Source organism: Bactrocera tryoni, chromosome 5 (genome assembly GCF_016617805.1).
Source record: "Bactrocera tryoni isolate S06 chromosome 5, CSIRO_BtryS06_freeze2, whole genome shotgun sequence".
Classification (NCBI taxonomy): Eukaryota; Metazoa; Arthropoda; class Insecta; order Diptera; family Tephritidae; genus Bactrocera; species Bactrocera tryoni.
The window spans coordinates 16522505-16543638 of NC_052503.1; the positions used below are offsets into that span (position 1 = coordinate 16522505).

Here is a 21134-nt window from a genome sequence, read left to right on the forward strand (position 1 = left end):
TTTCGTTTATCAACTTTTTAATTCTAACATAATTTCACTAAAAAATTTGTTACCATCGCAGGGAGGGGAACGGAGCGAGAGAGATATAAAAGCTTTGGCAAAAGTTTCACTTTTAAGCAGGCAGTGGTATGGTATACGCTGATTCCATTCAAGACCGACCACTGTGCACTGCCACGCCCACAAATCGCACTCAACCGAACATCATATAAAGTGTCATAATTTAGCAATAAATTATGATATAAAGCTGTAAATTTGGGTACAGAAAGTATCGCCGTAGTAAGGAACACCTGTGGGCAAAATTTTTGGAAAAGTGGGCCTAGATCCGCCCTCTAATAAGCCATACACAATATTTCAAATTCCAGTTGTTTCGCACAGCTTTCCGTGCACACATTATCAAGAAGCAATAAATATAACGGGGATGGCCAACTTTGCACGAATAATGTCTTTAGTGTAAAGCGCCACCTATGACTATAAACAATTTAAATCCAATAAAACCGGTTCAAGCTCCTAGATACTAGAAATATTTGGTCCCCGGAATCTATAGTTAACTTCTTTGACTTAAAAGAGAGAGACATTTGAATATCGGGTGATTTTTAAGAGCTTGATAACTTTTTAAAAACATAAAATTTGCAAAATCTCATCGGTTCTTTATTTGAAACGTTAGATTGGATCATGACATTTACTTTTTGAAGATAATTTCATTTAAATGTTGACCGCGGCTGCGTCTTAGGTGGTCCATTCGGAAAGTCCAATTTTGGGCAACTTTTTCGAGCATTTCGGCCGGAATAGCCCGAATTTCTTCGGAAATGTTGTCTTCCAAAGCTGGAATAGTTGCTGGCTTATTTCTGTAGACTTTAGACTTGACGTAGCCCCACAAAAAATAGTCTAAAGGCGTTAAATCGCATGATCTTGGTGGCCAACTTACGGGTCCATTTCTTGAAAAATGCACTGTTCTCCGAAGTTTGTACGCTGGTGGAATCATGGACCGTATTTTTTCAAAGATGTGGCGCCATCTTGTTGAAACCAACATGTCGGTGAATGTTCGTTCTTCTATCGTTGATGCTAACAAAGTTTTTGTTGCATCGAAAAATGGAAGATCTGAACTTGGTTGACATGTGGTTTCAACAAGATGGCGCTACATGCCACATGGCGATTCTATGGCCATTTTGAGGGAAAACTTCGGAGAACAATTCATCTCAAGAAATGGACCCGTAAGTTGGCCACCAAGATCATGCGATTTAACGCCTTTAGACTATTTTTTGTGGGGCTACGTCAAGTCTAAAGTCTACAGAAATAAGCCAGCAACTATTCCAGCTTTGGAAGACAACATTTCCGAAGAAATTCGGGCTATTCCGGCCGAAATGCTCGAAAAAGTTGCCCAAAATTGGACTTTCCGAATGGACCACCTAAGACGCAGCCGCGGTCAACATTTAAATGAAATTATCTTCAAAAAGTAAATGTCATGAACAGATCTAACGTTCAAATAAACAAATATTTTACTGAAGCCTATATTTTACAAAGTTATCAAATATCACCAATCTCTGTAGGAACCAATGATGATAGCGAATAAAACTTTACAAAATACGGTATTTGAAAAATATGTAAATGACGTATAATGAAATCTCGATTATCACTTTATCATGAGAGAGGTATAAAATGTTCGGTGACACCCGAACCCAGCCTTCCTTGTTCATTATTATTATTATTATTATTAAAAAAAGAAAAAAAGCCTTGAACTTTGACTGCACCCAAGCTTTAGGGGTTAGGGTAGTATTTTTTTTTGCTTTTAAATCGTGTTATTTTACAAAAGTAGTAATATGGCATTATTATAGGATGTGTTGGCGTGGAGTCACGAAAATTTCAAAAAAAAAAACTTAATTTCCAAAGTTATAGTTGTTTGTATTGACCCGGTTCCAAAAACAGGTACTTGCGGTGACAAGCATAAGTCCTTGGAGATTCATCTAAAATCAATCGTACAAAATAATTAGTTTTATAAATAGATAAACTTGAGCTAGATCGAAGGATTTTTTTATTTTCAAAATTAACAAAATGGCGGCCTCAGGAAATTTTTTTTTCTAAATTTTTGCGATAAAATTAACAGTTAATTAGTCTTAAAAAATCGAAATTTTCGAAAAAATAAAAATCCTTCGATCAGGCCCGAGTTTATTATGTATTGTAAAAGCTGTATAAATTTCATTAAAATCTACTGAACGGTTTTCGAATTACAGTTGTCCCCGGTTCAGAAAACATAGTTTTGAGAAAAACGCGTTTAAAGTTTCACACTAGCGCTTTGAAGTGCCCGAGCTCGCTTTATTATTTGTCAAATAACTCAAAAACTAATTATCGGATCAACGTGTTCAGGGAATATTTTTAAGATATTACACTTAACGAAAATGCAAAAAAAAATAATAATTTTTTGAAAATTCTAACCACCCCTAACCCCTTAAGCTAGGTGGCTTTGCTCGAGCGCTAAGTTTGTTTGTTTCTAGTTTATTCCCAAGTCACCAGGGGTTTTTGTAATATCCTCGCGTTATTCCTCACATTTTTTCTTTTTGCCATCATCGATGCCGTGCCTCAGCTCCTTTTTTGTTGCTTTGTATTGTTCGCTACTTGGAATGCGGCTCCTCTGCACCTGGATATCATGTAGGATCTGCGAAGACGGAGACATGTGCGTCTGAGTTGGTCGATATTTTCAGTCCACCAAGAAACTGCTGCTTTATGTTTTCTGTGGGAAGCCTTGTTCATTGGTTTTTGACAGGCTGTTTTTATATAAAGCATTTTGTCCACGACACTTTTTCTTGCAATTAAGGTTGAGCTAGTATACGGGTTCTGGTTGTCTATTGCGAAGATTAATTTCGTAGAATTTAGTTTAAAAATGTTCCGCTTTCGCGTTCCAGTATTTTTGATTTGATGACTATTTCTAGAATGTGCTTTCCTCTCGAGTCCGTGTGGCATACCACACTCAAAGGCTTTCATATTTAGGCCTCCGGCAGTAATTAGTTAACTTTCTATAGAACTGCCTGTGTGCACAATATTAACGAGCTTTTCTAGAACTCTTGTATGCTGTGAAAAGTTCGCATCTAGCCCAAGCGAAACCGTGGTCGTTTCCTTTGTTTTCAGTGACAGCTAATAATGTATTATTCAAGTTTTTCAATGAGTACAAGCTGCAGCTGTACACCCGCCCTACGTAGTTACGTTTTTGACTTCATCAGTCTGGAAAGACGTAGAAAGAAATTTTGAATCAGGTCAAAAAAATTGTTTTCAATGTCCTGTAAGCATATACAGAATTCTAAAACTATTTCCCACGTTGCACGCAAAGAAAAACCCGAAAAACTTCAACAGAAATATACCGCAGAATTGCTACGATTTCCCGAGGAGACCCCAAAAAAAGAGTTCCACTAAAATTCTACATAAAATTCAAGACGCATATAGTGTCCAAATATCCAAGAAAACAGCAAACCACTTCTCACTAAAACTCAAAGTAAACAACGCCTAGACTTTTCCAACGTTTATTAATCTTGGACAACAAATAAATGCAAGTATGTTGTTTGGAGCGATGTTACCAAAGTAAATCGCATAGATCATGATGATCGAAAGTATGTTTGCCGACCAATCTATCAAGAATTTGTTCCTCGCTAAGTTTCACGCGTAGTGAAGCATGTTGGAGGATCAATCATGGTGATGGATTTTTTTTCCTGGAATGATGTAGGTGCGCTCCATATGATTGATGGAATTTTAAATAAGCAGCAATACGTCGACATCCTAAAAATGTTATTCTGCCATGGACTAAGGACAATTTGCCTGTTATATGGAAATTCCAACAAAATAACAATCCAAAGCACACGGCAAAGTCAACATAAAAGTTGTTTGTTGAAAATTCCATGAATGTTTTGTAGTGACCTGAAGAGAAGACATCTGGGTTGATGTCAAATAAGCTGTAGGTATCAAAGAATATATAGATGTCCTTTTTGATGAAATTGGTATGGCAAGCAACACCATTGGTGCACTGTAGAGTCTTATAACGTCAATTCGCAGTGGATGTGAAGCAGTATTAAAATAAAAGGGTAAAGCAACAAAATACTAACTGAAACAAAAAAGCAATATTTCTTAATAGCAATATTTTTTGCTGATAAACAATTTTAATTTCTGGCTAGTTGTTGCACTCAAATCGTTGATTCCACATTTTTAATTAAAATTTTTACTATTAGGTTTTAAGCTTAATGTAAGTTTCAATAAAATGAGTGAAAACCCGGTAAAAATAAGGTATTTATTCGAAAATAATTTCATTTACTTCAATATTTCAAAATAAGTCGCGTTTCTAATTAGACATATTCACGAAATTTATTACAGATTATTTTCTGATGCAACAATGTAATCTCCGAAGAAATTGTTCAGATCGGCTCACTATAGCATATAGCTGCCATACAAACCGAACGATCGGAATCAAGGGCTGGTATGGAAAACGTTTGCATTTGACGTGGTATCTTCACATCACGAAATTTGGTATAGATTATTTTCTGAGGCAACAATGTAATCTCCGATTATTTTCTAATGTAACAATGTAATCTCCTAAGGAATTGTTCAGATCGGCTAACTATAGCATATAGCTGCCGTACAAACTGAACACATAGTTACTAAAAGAAATGCACCTGTGAAGAGTATATTAGCTTCGGTGCAGCCGAAGTTAACGTTTTTTCTTTTTTTTAATATCTTACTGTTTCAAAACTGAAGATATTTTGTCAATATTGATATACTATATATCTATATCAAATCGCCGTTCAGCTTTCATTTTGAAGTATTGAATCAATTTTGGTAAACTTTGAAAAGGATCCAACTTAACAAGAGCTATTACAGACAACTATTAAATCGTATGGAAGCATATATATTATATACTACAAATATATGTAAAACATAATCACCTTATTTGATGATATGTTGCTCACCGATTTATAAATAATTCAATGAATGCCGCAAATGAAATCACATTTTCAACTAATAACGCACATGGTAATTATAATTCTTGATCTGCAAACATTTGCGTATTATTTTGGTGAATTTGATTCACAAATAATAATTGAGTACAAATGCATGTGCTAAATTTCAATAATTAAAATTCCTATTTAGTTTTCCACAGAAGCAGCTTAGGCAAGTGGCCTTCAGTTGCAGCAACTGCAGGCATATTAAAGTAATGAGTAATGTAATTATGCGCCATTACTTATGCGTGCGGAATATTTCGAAATTATTTGCAGCTACCCGGTCGTACGTGTGTATGTGACTCATGGGCAAAGTAGAGCGCTGCAGCTTCGCACATCCGTTTGCCAGTCACATGAGCTGACAGTAATGAGGCAAATTGTCAAAACTGCCTGTTTAAATAAACTACAAAATCGAAACGAAATTCTCGTTTGTTTAAAACTCGTGTCAGCCAAATATTTATTGCAGTGTGTGCGCGTGTGTGTGTGTGTGCAATTATAAACATTTAAAAGCACTCGTGCGAAAACTTCTGTTGTGCGTATGTGTGTGTGCATTTAGTCACAGCGTATTTATTTCGCTTGCAACACAAACGTGTGGCATATGTAAATGACAAGCGATTATTTTCGGCCTTGATGCTTTCGACTCTTTGCTGGCTATGTTTGGTTGTCCCTAATGACAGTGTTGTTGGTGTTACTGTTGGCTCAAGACTGCGCCATGCATGATAGCGGTAATTGTTCGAGTAAAGTATTTATCTCACTTGAAAACTTTCACTGCGAAAATGTAATTTCCTTGTGAATTTGTAATAAAAGCTATTTGCAGCTGAATGAGTAGCAAAACGCATGCATGCATGTAAAACGAAGATTATAAATATGAAAAGATAATAACTTTTTATTAAAAAAATTTTTTATATATTTTTGGATTTTATTGATTTCTTAAAAAAGAACTATTTTTTTGGAAAAACAAGAAATTTCTGCCTGTTAATTTCCGCCAGTGGATTTCATGTCTACTAACAATTTATAAGAAATTTACTATTCAGAAGAAATTGGCTTTCAAATATTGAGTAGTGAAACCTTAACATTTTGGACTAAAAATTTTGAAGGATGTTTTGGGCCTCAGGCGCGCCAATTTCGACTGGTACCGAAAACATTGATTTTTTTGGAAAAAAGGCGTCGCGTTGAAGTATGTGAAACGATGCTTTCCGGAGATTCAAGCCGCAGCGAAGACGGAACTGAAGGCCATCCTGGAAAGTGACTACAACCAGTGTTTCCAAGATTGGAAAATCCGTTGGCATAAGTGCATTGCATCGGGAGGGGATTACTTTGAAGGGGATGAAATTGATTTGGAAGAATAAATAAAGAATTTTCAAAATAAATACAATGTCACCTTATTTTTTGGGCACAGTTCTTTATTTTTTAATTTTAAATCACTAGCAACTGTGTGCAGTTACCTTCAGGTTAACCATCAAATTAACCAAAAACTACTTCCCATACGATGTGTTTCGGTTTCACCCAGAAACACAAACAATTACTCGGAAACACTATAACCAGCAACAAGAAATTGGCATGTCTTTCCAGCATTCAATTAGTGTTTCAAATGTGCAAACGTGATTAAACCACAATGCGTCGAAATCTCACGAAATGTGAAACCCAACATTTAGCTTAATTACATTTCCCATAAATTAGCATATTGAGCCACAAAATCGCGGCATATCCGTGTGCCTTTGAGATTCGTTTTCATTCGCTATGTGTGTGTGTGTTTGCTTCGTGTTTAATTGCGCTACTAATGTGTCGCCATTTTGACAGTAAACACAAAGTTGACTCGGTTTACAATCAAACTCTCGGTAATTAGCTACAAGGTGCACTCACCTTCACGCACTAAATACCGTTAAACGAGCGGTTTGTGCTCCGTGTGCTAAAATTTAAGCTCTTAAATGAGACTGCCTTTGTAAAATTGCCTACGTGCGCGGGAATAGCTAGTCACTGCTAGCATTTGTTTATTAAAATAATAATGGTACGAGTTGTTTATCGGCATGAGCTCGTACAGTTACCTAGCACAGGTAGAGCTTAAAGCTGTTGAGGTTGTATACATTTACAAGTCCGATTTTTGTCTTAATGTTGTTTAAAAACCGGCGAATCGTTTTCAAGAATTGTTGAATCCCTTGATCCCATAGTAGCACTCCAGCAGAAGATTTTTCTAGTGAAAACTATTATATTTTAAATCCAAAAACCACAAAAACTGTTTTAACAATAGCGGCATACAGGTAGTGATGAAAGGGCTAGCCATAATTTTGTTAATTGAACATCCGCTTCACAAGGAAAGGTAGGTTTTTTTTTATAAAATTATTGTAAAAAAAATTTCGATCATTACCTGACAAATCGTATATCTAAGATGACCTCGTGAAGATTTCTACTCAATCGCTTCAGACGTCTCAAAGGAATTTTCCTCACTGAATCCGAGAAAACTAAGTTAAAAGCATTTTTCAGGCAGGAGTCTTTGTCATAGGTCGTTACATAGAAATAAACCTCGAACGCATCTATCGCAATGAACTTATAGCCATACTTAGCGACAATCAATCGGTACTTAAAGCAATCTCTGCCTATGAGATCAAAACGCTAGTGTAGAAAATAGCTGAATAGTCTAGCGGAACGTAACTAAGTGCACCTTATCTGGGTGCCTGATCACAAAGATATAGCCAGGAATGAACTGGCTGATGATCTCAACCGCTGCGCAGCATACACTGAAATGGTAGGACCTAAACCTTTCATTGCGGTAGGTCATCATACCATAAAGGAGCAGGTCCGCAAGGAAAAAAGAGTATTCAGCGAGAAGTATTGGCAACAACTCTAAGGCATGCACCACGCGAAGTTGCTAATGGGGGCTTATAACTTCAGCAGGATCAAATATGTAATCAAACTTCCTAAGGACAAATTCAAGCAACTTACCGCACTCTACGCTGACCACTACAAGCTGAGGAAGGCCTAGTTTCTTGTGAAAATACCGGTGCTGCGACAAGGACCCGAAACTCCAGAACACCAATTAATTGAATGCATAGCGATCTGCAGACGCTGGATAAAGGCCCTGGAATCAATGTTTCCAAGTAAGGATCATATCGCTTCACTAGCACCTAGCATTATATTGGACAGTCCAATTTGGACTTTATCAATATGCTGTGGCTAGGTGCGTTTCTGTGCTTTAGGTGAAGGGTCTTAGAGACCTTATGTCTATGCTCACGGTGCAACCCTCGTCTATTTATCTTATTATATCTTATAATGGAACATTACGGCAGCAAGTTGAAGAACGTGACCGACATTTAGGCGAATTCTTGTAAATAAAAATACTTGACCGCAGTAACCCATTTAAATGACTCCACAAAACAAATCATTCTAATTATTACTGCCAACACAAATGGATTTTTTGTACTAGTGAAAACAAAATCATAAACATTTTTACGATAATAAAATATACTTGGCTTAAGAATTCCAAATTTACTTCTATGTGAAACCACCTAAAGGTAGTCAACACTTTTCATAAGAATATCCTCAAGGCCATTTGAAACACGTGGCCTACGCTTAGAGCCATTCTCTAATACAAATATACTGTACCTAAGTAACCCAAGTAAAAAGGTTTGGCAAGTTTGTTAAAGAATATTTTCGAAAGAAAACCTTTATATAAGGAAAATATATTCACTTGGAATTGTAACTATTGTTTCACAATAGCTTGCAAATTACTTAACCTGTTTGGTTACTATTTCATTCATTTTTTTCAATTCACTGGTCATTTCCAATTGAATATTTTTCCTTTTTGGCCATCATTCATTACCGAAGAGAATGCAAAGATAAAAAATAACTATACTAACTAGCAAGTCTTATAAAAACAATTTCCGATTTTTCATTTTCTTTTCATACAAAACGGGTGTATAGAATCCCCGTCGTCCATTGAAGCTTTCTGGAAAAAGTTTTTCCATAGATTGTCATCTGCTTCGCACAGAAAAGAATTTTTTCAGACATAGATTTCCATTTACTCTCAACTATTTCTTCTAACTGTTTATTGAGCTGCCTCTCGATGGTTCCCCCGGTCGTATTATTTCTGCCGCAACTTCGTCTAAAGAGGCTTCTACTTTGACCTCAAATGTTGCCATGGCCGGGAACCTACATTATGGACAGGAAGAGTTGACCTGCCAGTGAGTTAAAGGCCTTCCTGATTTTTCTTTTTTAACTATGCTTCAATTAATCTTGGATGACGCTTGCACTGCCGCCTTCTGTGTATATGGTAGCTTTCGGATGTCTCCTGCAGTTATTCAGTAGAGCTATACAGGCCTTCTCTATGGCTAATATTCCATTTGGAAAGTGCAAGCTGAGTGTGGCAGACGAACAGAGAGAGCGAGAAATCAATATCTTCCATGTAACTTCCACTGCGTCCCTACTCGGCAGTCCATTTAGGACCCAGTATTACAGATTGAGTTAGTATCCTTCTGCCTACCAAACTTCTGCTCTATACACACTCAGAGCGTATGATCCCCTCGAAGTCCGTATTGATATCCAACCATGCTAAGGCATAGTCTTATTTATTCAGTGTTTACTCCGCATATCGCTTTGTCTATAAATCTCCCGCTTTCAACCACCTAACATTCTAATTCTTATTGAAGAACATGTTGCTATTATCGTATGAATAATATGCTTAAATAATCAAAAATTATTTTCTATAAATCTTACATAAAAAAATCATGAAAATTTTGTCAAGCAATTGAACTAATCAAAACTAATATATTTGCATATGACTGTGTCTTTAATAGCTTTGAACCACTTCTTCTCTTCACTTATTCATTAACACACTGCCGATATTTAGGGAGTCCTTTGCAAATATTCATATATATATTTACATACACGCGACTACGAGTTTATTAAATTACTTTCAATTTATGTATAAACCTCTCTGTGCTTACATAAATTAATTCCCTCAATTTGCGCAGTTAATACTCACGCATGTGGCTAAGTATCAGACAATATGCATGCATTCATATATATACATACCAGAGCACAGATCACGTGTTATTTCTGTGGGTTAGCAACTAACCTCGTTGACTCGCTAGACAACAATTTTAATCCAATAAATACCAAAGTAATCAACTTTGTATGCGGCCAACAGACACGGCTGCTCATTTTCGGCAAATCACATATTTTATGTTCGCCAAAGCACACAAGTGGTTGGGCGGCATTGCCAAGCATAAATTAATATTTGTTAGTGGATTATACTTAAGTGTGTTTTGTGAACGCGTGCTTGTAGCATATGGTCTAGCGGGAGTGTTATTATGCAGATATATGTTATTAATATACATATTGTCTATATTGATAACGGAAATTCTCTATGAATTATATACATAAGTACACACATATGCTATATATGTGTTGGTATATCGGCTGATATTTGTATAGAATTGCATGCAAATATGATTAACGCGTGCGTTCACATGCTATTAAACATGCATAAGTTGGAATTTATGCAGACGCGCTTGAATGTGCAATCAATGACTCTATAATGACCACGCATGGCGTATGGGCAACCAGCCGAGCAGCAATTGTTGTTCAATTAAGTTGACCACTGGCGGTGCGTTGCTGTTGCTGCATGCTGTGGGCCACCACAGCTGGAGAGCGTCAGCGCCAGACGACAGCCAGACGATTGCGCTGGCGTAATCTACACACATATGCATGCTGATGCGTTGCATACATTTGGGCGCATGGCCTGTATTTGCGCATTTCTGAAGCAATACTTGGTTAAAAAGACTCACATACTCATACATATGTAATGAAATGCTATTTGCACTTAAAGTATTGATAAAATTTCATTTAAGCGTTGAAGTATTTTCAAAATATTTCATTTTCAGCTTTATGAATCAAATTAGTGAGGCAATGTTTGTTAAAGGATGCCACTTGTAAGTGATCGGATTAACCGCAAAGCTTTGCAGTGGGTGACTGCTTAAGTGCTTGGTATACAAATTTTGTTTGTATAAATCGAATTAGAATTTTGATAGCTTTAAATGGCTACTTATTAACTCTTAGCAATTTAGCTGTTACAAAGTGAAAAATATTTGTTGGTATGCATGTTCTAAGTGGAATATTTTTGATTGCTGTTTTATTGACAATATCGAATTAAAACATTTTATTTAAATAAATTGGCTATTATTGCCCTTGAATTAATAAATGCTGCTCAACTAAAATAAAAAAATCAAATAAAAAACAAGAAAAAACCTTAACTTCGGCTGCACCGAAGCTAAATACCCTTCACAGGTGCATTTCTTTTAGTAACTGTGTGTTCAGTTTATATGGAAGCTATATGCTATAGTAATCCAATCTGAATAATTTTTTCGGAGATTACATTGTTGCCTTTGAAAATAATCTGTACCAAATTTCGTCAATATATCTTGTCGAATGCAAAAGTTTTCCATACAAGAACTTCATTCCGATCGTTCAGTTTGTATGGCAGCTATAAGTTATAGTGGTGCGATATCGGCCGTTCCGACAAATGAGCAGCTTCTCGAAAAGAAAATGACGTTGGTAAAATTTCAAAACGATATCTTAAAAACTTAGGGACTAGTTCGTATATATACAGATAGACGGACGGATGGACAGACAGACAGACGGACATGGCTAAATCGACTCAGCTCAACATACTGATCATTTATATACAATATACTTTATAAGGTCTCTGACGGGTATTACAAACTTCGTGACAAACTTAATATACCCTGTTCAGGGTATAAAAATCAGACGGTGCAATATTTGGAGATTATAGCTGGGGGGTAGAAGTTCCCATTTAAGAGTTTCCTGGTAGTTTTAACGAGTTTGACAACGTAAGGACAGGCACTGTCATGAAGTGGAACCACTTTTTCATGCCTCTCCTGGTGTTGAGGCCATAAGGAACCCAATTTACTTGTTTCTGAATCATTCCTAGTTCATACAGTCGCTTTGAATTGGCTTAGCGGGGACTCCCAATGTTGAAGCAAGCTCCTCTTACATCTGACACGAATCCTCGTCAAGCAACTTCTCAAATTCACCGTCTTCGAATTTTTTTTGGCCCTTCTAGATGCATATGCTCGTTAATATGGAAATCTCTGCCTTTCAAGCGACAAAACCAATCACGACACGTTGTTTCACTTGGCCTCATCTCCGTAAACTTTAGGAGTCCCGATTTGCTACAGCCTCCGATTTCTTTGACTTAGAAGAGAATCAACACTTCCCGCAAAGGACGCTTATTTGCCAAAAGATCGGACATATTTGGACAATCTATAGTATCTTACATATAAACAAAGCCATGAGTTTCTCTTTCTTATATCTAGGATAAGTTCCTCAAGCTTTGGTTTTATCCAAATCGATCACCACTAACTGTTGAATCCATCTATTGACAAACAGCGGTAATTGAGTAGCCCACCTTGTCAATTGAAAAATCCCCGGCCTGACATATAGATGACGATACTCTAACTAAGTCCATGTGATTTTTAGTTGGCCCAACTTTCAAGAGGCGCATATAGAAATTTGATAGCTGTCGGATCATTGGTTTTGGTATCATAACATTTTGAGTGAAGCAACTTTTGTTATTGTAAAAAAATGGATAAAAAAAATAATGATTTTTGTAGGGGTAAATACAGTTGAAGCAAAAACTTGGCTTAATAATTAATTTCCGGTCATTTCCCAAGGAAAATCAACTATGGAATAAATGTTATTGCCGAATCTGAAAAAAAGAAAGCTGCTTCACCAAGATATTTCACCGTGTCACAAGGCAGTGAAAACGGTTGCAAAAATCCATTAATTGGACTTCCATTGGTCTACCGTATTTTGCATGCACCGTATTCTGCAGATCTGGCTCCATCTTCCATCAACTATTTCTTGTATTTCAAGATATTTCGAGCGGCAATTTCAGTTTGGGGATCAAGAAAAATCACACAGAGAAAAATCAGGTGAATATCTTGATTGTTCAATGGTACTCATTGTGTTTTTGGCTTTAAATTCGGACACAATCATGGCATAATTTCGGCCATTTTCTAAAGATATTCTCACACAAACGCCTCAGTACGGACAAATCGAACTCCTCCTTGACCGACTGTGCTTTCGGAATAAATTGATAATGCACCAAACTATGAATATCGAAGAAATAATGATTTTTGAGCGGATTTTGCGTGTTTATTGTTGGTTTCGGTTCATTTTTCCCTCAACTGCCGTGATTACTGACTCGTTTACATGGTAAACGCGGGAACCCATGTCTCGTCGACAGTTAGAATACTCTCCATGAATGTGGAATTGGCATTCGCACTGTCAGGCATCTCTAAAGAGACTTGTTCATTATAGTATTTTTGCAAAAAAATTCAGCTTTATCGGGACGAGTCGAGCAAGAGTGCCTTTCATACCCAAAATATCCACCATAATCATACGAACGCACTCACGAGAGATGCCGTGCTTTCTTGCCACCTCTCTTATACTTGCCTGAGGATTTTCAAACACCATATCCTTCACTTTTATCGTTTTCTCTATTGTTTTTGAAAGTTTTCTACCACGACTAGGATTAGGTTTTTCATAAAACTGAATCACCATAAGCCTTTCCCACATTCGCAAGGATTTTACACACGAAATTTTATTAGAAATACAAAATTTGAGACAAATTCTTTTTCCGATATTTTTATCCATTGTAAAAATCGCAAAGCACTACTGAGCTGTACCGACTTAACCAGCTGCTGTAAACAAACCGGTCGACAGACCGCGTTCATATCTGGCATAGTAATTATGGACTGTCGTGCCAACTTACCAAAATACTTTTCTTGAAATTTACCTGGAAAATTTAATAACAATTTCCAAGTGCTTTTATGACCCAATGCATCTATGGTGGGTATTATAGCTTCCGTAGAGCCAAAGTTATTGCCTTTTCTGATTTTAGAAATATTTTCACCTTATCTCCAACCATTTATTGCGGTTCTCTTAAACTTTAAACAAATTTATGAAGTCAGTACTTACAGTTTTTTTAGACTTTCCAAATAAAACGTCAATAAATGATTTAAAAAGTAACGAATTATTACCGAAAACCGCTTGAATCATGTAATTTTGAAAAAATATTTAAAGTTAACAGGAAGTTGTGAATGCGTAGTCAATTATGGAAAGTAAGGTCATAAGCCTTTAAGGGAATACATTAATTTTTGTGAAACTTCATAATCCCCCACGCTTTTAAAGTCTCTTTAAACTTTAAGATAACAACGCAGCTGAAGTGTTATGCTGAGCTGCTTTGCTTTACGCTCAGTTAGCACTTTACTTCCTCCTCCACAAGGACCTGCCTCTGGCATTGCTGAGTTTACATTACCATTTAAGCGCATAAGCTGCCTCTCGGCAGCATACTCACTAGCACTAAAGACTTAATCACACATAATCACTTTACACAGTTCACTCAACGTGCTTTTCTCTTCTCTTCCTTTTCCATTTCCATTTCTTTGTGCGTCGCTTTCGAACAGGTGACATCATGGACATACTGGCGCTACTGAATTCCAGCATCAATTTCATACTCTACTGCTCGATGAGCCGTCAATTCCGCACCACATTCACCAAGCTCTTCCGGCCGAAGTTCCTCGACAAGTGGCTGCCCGTGGCACAAGACGACGACGGCGCCACCGGCGCCAACGGCCGACTGCGCGGCGAATTGGCCAGCAAATCGCACGCCGTCGAACAGCAGTGCCTGACCACGCAGGTGACGAACGTGTAGCATCGAAGCCATTTGCGTTGCTGTCGCGCCACACCGTCGTACGGCGATGAGGAGACGAGCGTCGTGGCAGCGCGCAGCGGCCTCTGCGGCTGGGGTGGCGCGCTCATAGGCAACGTGGTCAACAAGCATGCCGAGCGCTGGGCGAATGGCAATGGCAGCGCTGCTGCGCGTGAACACAAAGCGGACGACGATTTGGTGGCGCAAGAGACGGCGTATCGACACAACAACAATAATTGCAGTAGTAGCAGTAGTAGTAACAGTGCGGATGGCACAAGAAGCGCGCACTGCGTGTTGCAAGAGCAGCAACAACAGACGCAGCAGGAAGAGCGGCGGCGGCAGAGCAACAGCGGTTGGCGAAGCAGCAATCGTCGTTACAGTATGCTGCGCTGCATTCTATGCAATGTCAAACAAAGCCACACGCCAGCACAACAACAACAACAACAACAGCAACAATATGCGCAACAACGCACGAAACCACGCGAAGATCGACGGCAGGCGCAGTCACAGTCACAACAGCCGCAGGCTATTGTTGTTGCAGTGGTGGTCGGTGCCTCGATTGACCATCAAATACAACAACAAGAGCCACAGCTGAGCGACAACCTCATTGCGAAGCAGCACAGGCACACCACAGCCGCTGCTGTTGGCGATTACAAGAGTGCCAGTGGCAGCCTTTGCGGCCGCAGCAGCAGCGGTTCATCGTATAACTGTGATGGCGAAGGCGTACACATCGCCGGCGATGAGGCGCTTTTGTAAATAGGCGTGGCGCTGTGCAGTTACCAGCAGCTGGTGATAGATTCATGGTTCGTTGCATACCTCAAGGCTGTTGCAGTGCTCCACAGGCATTCAGGCATGTAAGTGCAAGTGTGTGAAGTGTTTATAATCGTCTGTGTGTGTTGGTAAAACAAACACATTTTAAGCGCGTAAATTTAAGCTAGTTTCGTAATGTTAAGTAGGCTTACCAATACATGCATACCTAGTACCTAAATAGTTATATAAGATATTTACAAAAGTGCTAATACAAACATTTTTTATTAAGAATTCTTACACTTCATTGTTAGCTCAATAATTTAGTATTAAGACCTGCATATTTCTAGTAAACGCATACGAGAGTAAGTTTTGTAGCTTAATTGGATCGACTTAGTGAAATAATTATGCGCGTTTCTTTAATAATCTTTAGCAATGAACTCTTGTACCAAAAAAGTGTATTTTAAATAAGTTAAAAAACAAAAACGGAAGCACAAGAATAAACGGGTGCTTTGTTTCGAACTTGACGCATTGAATTTGTTTGGTTGTTGCATAAATTAGCAAACAAATATTTTCGGAGCGCATATGAGATGGAGAACGGGATCGAATATATGTATTGCATGTGTCTATACCAGGAGCGATAACTTTAGGAAGAAACAATATCGAAAAAGAAGAGAAGTAGAAAATGAAAGGAAAAGAATTTAGGGACAATTTGAGAATGAAAAGAGGAAAGGAAGAGAGTAGTTGAATTTCCAAAAAGTTAAAATTACAAGTAAAAAGGATTTTATCTCGATTTCCAGAAAAACTAGAAGTTTTGTGGAAAAACTTTATTTGGTAAAGATATAGGCTATGAAAATATTTACAACTTTTGTGTGAATTATTTTTTCATAACCTCAAAATTTAAATGAAAATTCAAATAATCATATTTTTGGTTTATTGTTTTTCTTCTACAAACTTCTTCTTCTTTTACAGAATTTAGGGTAGACAAATGCTTTTAAGTTCCAATCATATTGTACCTTTTTTTTTAACATTTTCTTTACTCCTTCTTCTTCTTTACTGGCGTAGACACCGCTTACGTGATTATAGCCGAGTTAACAACAGCGCGACAGTCGTTTCTGCTTTTCGCTAATTGGCGGCAATTCAAGATACCAAATGCACCCAGGTTCTTCTACAACTGATCTCTCCAATTGATCTCTACAACCTAAGTAAGGTCTTCCGCTTCCTTTTCTCCCATCGGCGGCTATCAAATCGAAAACCCCCAAAGCTGGAGTGTTCTCCTCCATCCGGACAACATGAGCTAGCCAGCTCAAACGCTGACTTTTGAATCGCTTCACTATGTATGTCAATGTTGCGGAAAAATCGTACAGCTCATCGTTCGGTAGACTGCGGTATTGACCGTTGCCAATGCCCAAAGGACCATAAATCTCCGAAAAACCTTTCTCTCGAGCACTTCCTAGGCCGATTCATCAGATGTTGTCATTATCCATGCCTCTGCGCCATATAGCAGGACGGGAATAATGAGTGTCTTACAGAGTTTGGTCTTTGTTCGTCTAGAAAGGAATTACTCTCCAATTGTTAGATAGTAGATTTTCCAGGTCTAAAACAATACTATAACAACATGATCGATCTGGTTACGAACTTGATGAGTTTTCTTGTCTTGGAATCTAGTACTACAGACAACCGATTTCTGGCCTCTGCGAATTCGATCAGCCTTAACTCATTTGGAGAGGTTTCGCCATGGAGGCTGAGTTTTTCACCTTATTACGTTTGCTGTGTTCGTCATCAGAAGTGAGGTCTTCCATCCTTCCATCTTCTTTTGTTTCCTTTTTATTGCGAGTGGTTTCTACGTGGCGAGTGCCAAACCCATAGCACAACCTCGCTAGGCGAGTTGTATACAGCTTTATAAATATTTACATAGCGAGACGCTTGTTTCAAGACCGACGCCCGCTCGCAGCCGCACCTCTGTTGAGCAGACGATGCTCATTAGACTTCAGCAAAATCTTTAACCGAATATGGCGGAGTGGCTCCGCTGAAGCTTCCTCTCTTTTAGCCGTGACCTCAGGCTCCGCACAGGTTGGTTACCGGATCTTGCACAAGGGTTACTCACGTTTCTTAGGTGAGCGGCAAGGACGCTAGGAAGGAATTGGGCATAGCCTTGTAACAGAAACTGCTTACCCAGAAGCATAACTATACCCCAATACACCTTTGCTTTTACTTTGACATATTTAAATATCGAAGAAGAAATTTAACTTTCAAACGAAAATTCTCCCTTCAAAATATCTTCTTTTTTAAAAACGTCGCTCTGATGGTGTAAAGATTCAAATGATCAAAGCGACGAATTTAATTCTTCTTGTTTGGTAACACTGACTGTTTCCGTATCGTCCGCATCTTCTTTCTATATTCCACCTTTTCAAATTCACCAGTTTTCCTGTTGGAAATTAAATTATCCACAAACAAAATAACATTGATTGACTCTACGTGTTATTCAGTCAGACTTTAGCGCTCTCTATTGTAGAATATTGTACAATCAAGAACGGGTAGCGATATTTGCACAGAGATTATGGGCTACTTACTATTTATTCCTTTCTAGTTTAGGTTCAAAACAACTTTTTTATTCATGGCATTAAGGTTAAATATTTGTGTATGTAATACTTAGCATAATAGAAAGAAAATTTTATAAAGTTCTTCATAGATTGATTAGCCCAAGTACCATCTCATATGCCTCTATTTTTGCTATTAAAAAATCAAAATATAAATTCAGTTAAATTATAGCAACTTCCTCTAATAACTTTTTATTTTGCATATATTATTAGCGTTTAAGTCAGATAGGTTTCAGAGCATACAAAAATTTGGCTGTAGAATTTCTTATATAAGGTTAGATGAATAGAATGCTTATTTGTTAAGGCAAATAGTGCAAGTATATATGTATATACGCAAAAAATGTAAAATTAAGAATAAATAACAATTTTTGTGTAAATATTAAAATATATAAATTGCTTACCCTATTTAGCTTTAATAAGTCAAAACTTAAATTAAATGAGAGTATAAAAATGTTTTGCTACACCAAATAACTCTTTTAGGGTATCCTAGCGATTTTCTAAGTTTATTTTTCCAACAGTGGGACTACTAGTAAGTGCTGACTCTAAAAAAATGCAAATACGAGTAGTAATAATAAAAGTTCGTAGAAGAACTGTGAGAGTTCAAGAAGTCAAATATAGTTGGAAAACTTATTTCAAATAGTTAAACTTAAATGTGAAAACTTAGAAAATATGAGAGATTGGTGAAGAGCGTGTGAACTAAGTATACATACATACTACTAATGTGGGCAAAATATAGTAAGACTTTTTAAGTGAAATTGTGCGTGAAAACAAATTCGTTGTTTGGTATGACTGTCAGTGGCACCTGTGCCGAATGTCACATCAAAATAATGATCTGGCAATTCAGCAAACTCAAACGACCGCACCGAGGAAGCCGTTTTGAGTCAATTAAAGAAAGATTATTCCGAAAATTTACTTTAACAACTGTTTCGAGGATTGGAAAAGATGTTGACACAAGTACATTAGGGCCAAAGGGGATTACTTTGAGGAGGACGACATATATTTTGAAAATTAAATTAAAATAATTTTTAAATTGTGAACAAAGTCTTACTATTTTTTGCTCATAGCAGTACAGTGCTTTAAGCTAAGCGTGAGAGATCGTTAGTCAGTTATAGTCATGCAATTTTAATAGAGAACAGATTAAAAACCCAATTTTATAGTCAATACTGCTACCAGACCTAATATTTCTTCAAATTATAGTTTAAATTATTTATAAAAATTTTATAGTACATAGTAATTTCTTCTTGCTTGATGAAAAAGTGTAATTTAGTTTCACCTAAAATTATTCAGTATTTCGAAATATAAGAAATTCCGGTAACCAAAATAGTTCTTTAAATTCCTAATTCTCGATTTTCTATATTTATTTTTTTAAGAAAATTGTATTGTATTATAAATAATCCCGAAGTTTTTTCGGGATCCCGAATTTTAAATTAATGATTTCGATTTCACAACAATTTAAACGTTTAATTTGAAATTTTTATAATTTTGTTTATAATAAGGCATACTGAAGTTTTTTAACTCGAGACACTTTTTCGGGATATCAAAATTGGTATTAAAGAAAAAGATTTCAGAGACATTCAAAAATTAAAAACCCGAATTTTGATTTATTTACCCATAAATTTCATACTGAACATTTTCGGGAGTTACAATACTTTTTCGGGATCCCGATATTTATTTTAATGATCCCGATTTCACAACGATTTAAAAATTAAAATTTGAATTAGTTATTTTTTTTCTACAAGAGTACTCAATTTTTAATAAGTACAATAGTTTTCCGTATCCCGAAATTTATTTTTAGGATCCCGATTTCACAGCAATATATGTATGTAAATATTAAAATTTGAATTTATAATTTTTTTTACGAAGGCATTAAATTGTTGATAATTAGGGATTACAGAAAGTTTGCCACACTCTCGACTTTTTTCGGGATCCCGAAATTAGTATTAATGAAATAGAGTTTTGGTCGTTGTCTATTTTTCATTATTTGTGAAAAAAGCGTATTGAAATTTTTCGGGATCCCGAAATGTCAACTACTGATCCCGAAAATTTCAAATTGCGTAAAAAATTAACATACTTTAGACAGCAATAAATATTTTCCCAAACTTATTTATAATGTTATTTATGGCATACCCTTCAATAAAGACATTAAACAACTATAAATGCAGACATGCATACATACATATGTATTTATGTATGTAAGTACATATGTATGTGCATGTATTTGTGTATATGTGTATGTGAAGACATGTATATTAAACTTTGCATTTTTAGTAGCAAAAAAATCTTTGTTTGTTGAAAAATATATTTTATTTTCTATGCTAGAAGTATTTTACATTCTCACTCCCTTGCTTTTGCACTCTTTTGAAATTTACTTTTATATATTTTTTCCGCCTATATACATATAGCACAACCCAGTAAAATGACCTTCACAGCACTTAATTTACTATTGGCAATACAAATCATCCCCCCCTTGCTGTTCACAGAGCCATTCACTTGCATTTTTAATTATTTTTTCAAAGTCTCAAAAGTTTCGACACAAAAGTTCGGCTTCAACGACCTCATTTTACCGAACCACAGTTGACATTAATAAATGGTAAATGTCGTAATTATATACACAGCTGGACAACGGCACTACTATGTACTTATACATACATACATACATACATATATTTTATGTGATTTCCAATATATTTTATTGCTGTTAAACGAAAAATGGCTGGCCTTTCTGTCATTTACACAAAAATGACCCAGTTTCAATTAATTAGCTGCGAATGCGAAAACATTGTAAAAAGAAATGCAAAAAAAGTATCGTGTAAAAATCGACAAATTGGCCTTATGCTTGAAATGTGGCATGTTGCAGCAGTATCTATCACATGCAGTTGCATGCAAGCGGGGCAGCCATTGTCATTGTTTTTGTTGTTGTATTTATTTTATAATTATCGTTGATGCGCTGGACAGCCGAGCAAGTGACAATGATAAGGATAGCTGGCTGCAGTTGACTTAATACCCAGTAGTAAATATAACTAGTTCAGCATTTCCAGAGAACTAGTTACTTATAGAGGTATAGTGGTTTTGACCGAAGCGTCT

General features: G+C 36.7%; 1 protein-coding gene across 1 annotated transcript in view; it reads left to right on the forward strand.

The window, feature by feature from the left end:
* Positions 1–14714, forward strand: part of LOC120777578 (probable G-protein coupled receptor 139) — a 39959-nt gene extending 25245 nt beyond the window's left edge. Inside the window, exon 3 of the mRNA XM_040108988.1 lies at positions 14459–14714. Within this exon, the coding sequence (XP_039964922.1) occupies positions 14459–14706 (248 nt within the window). The 3' untranslated portion in view covers positions 14707–14714. The remainder of the gene's footprint in view (positions 1–14458) is intronic.
* Positions 14715–21134: the final 6420 nt, after the last annotated feature.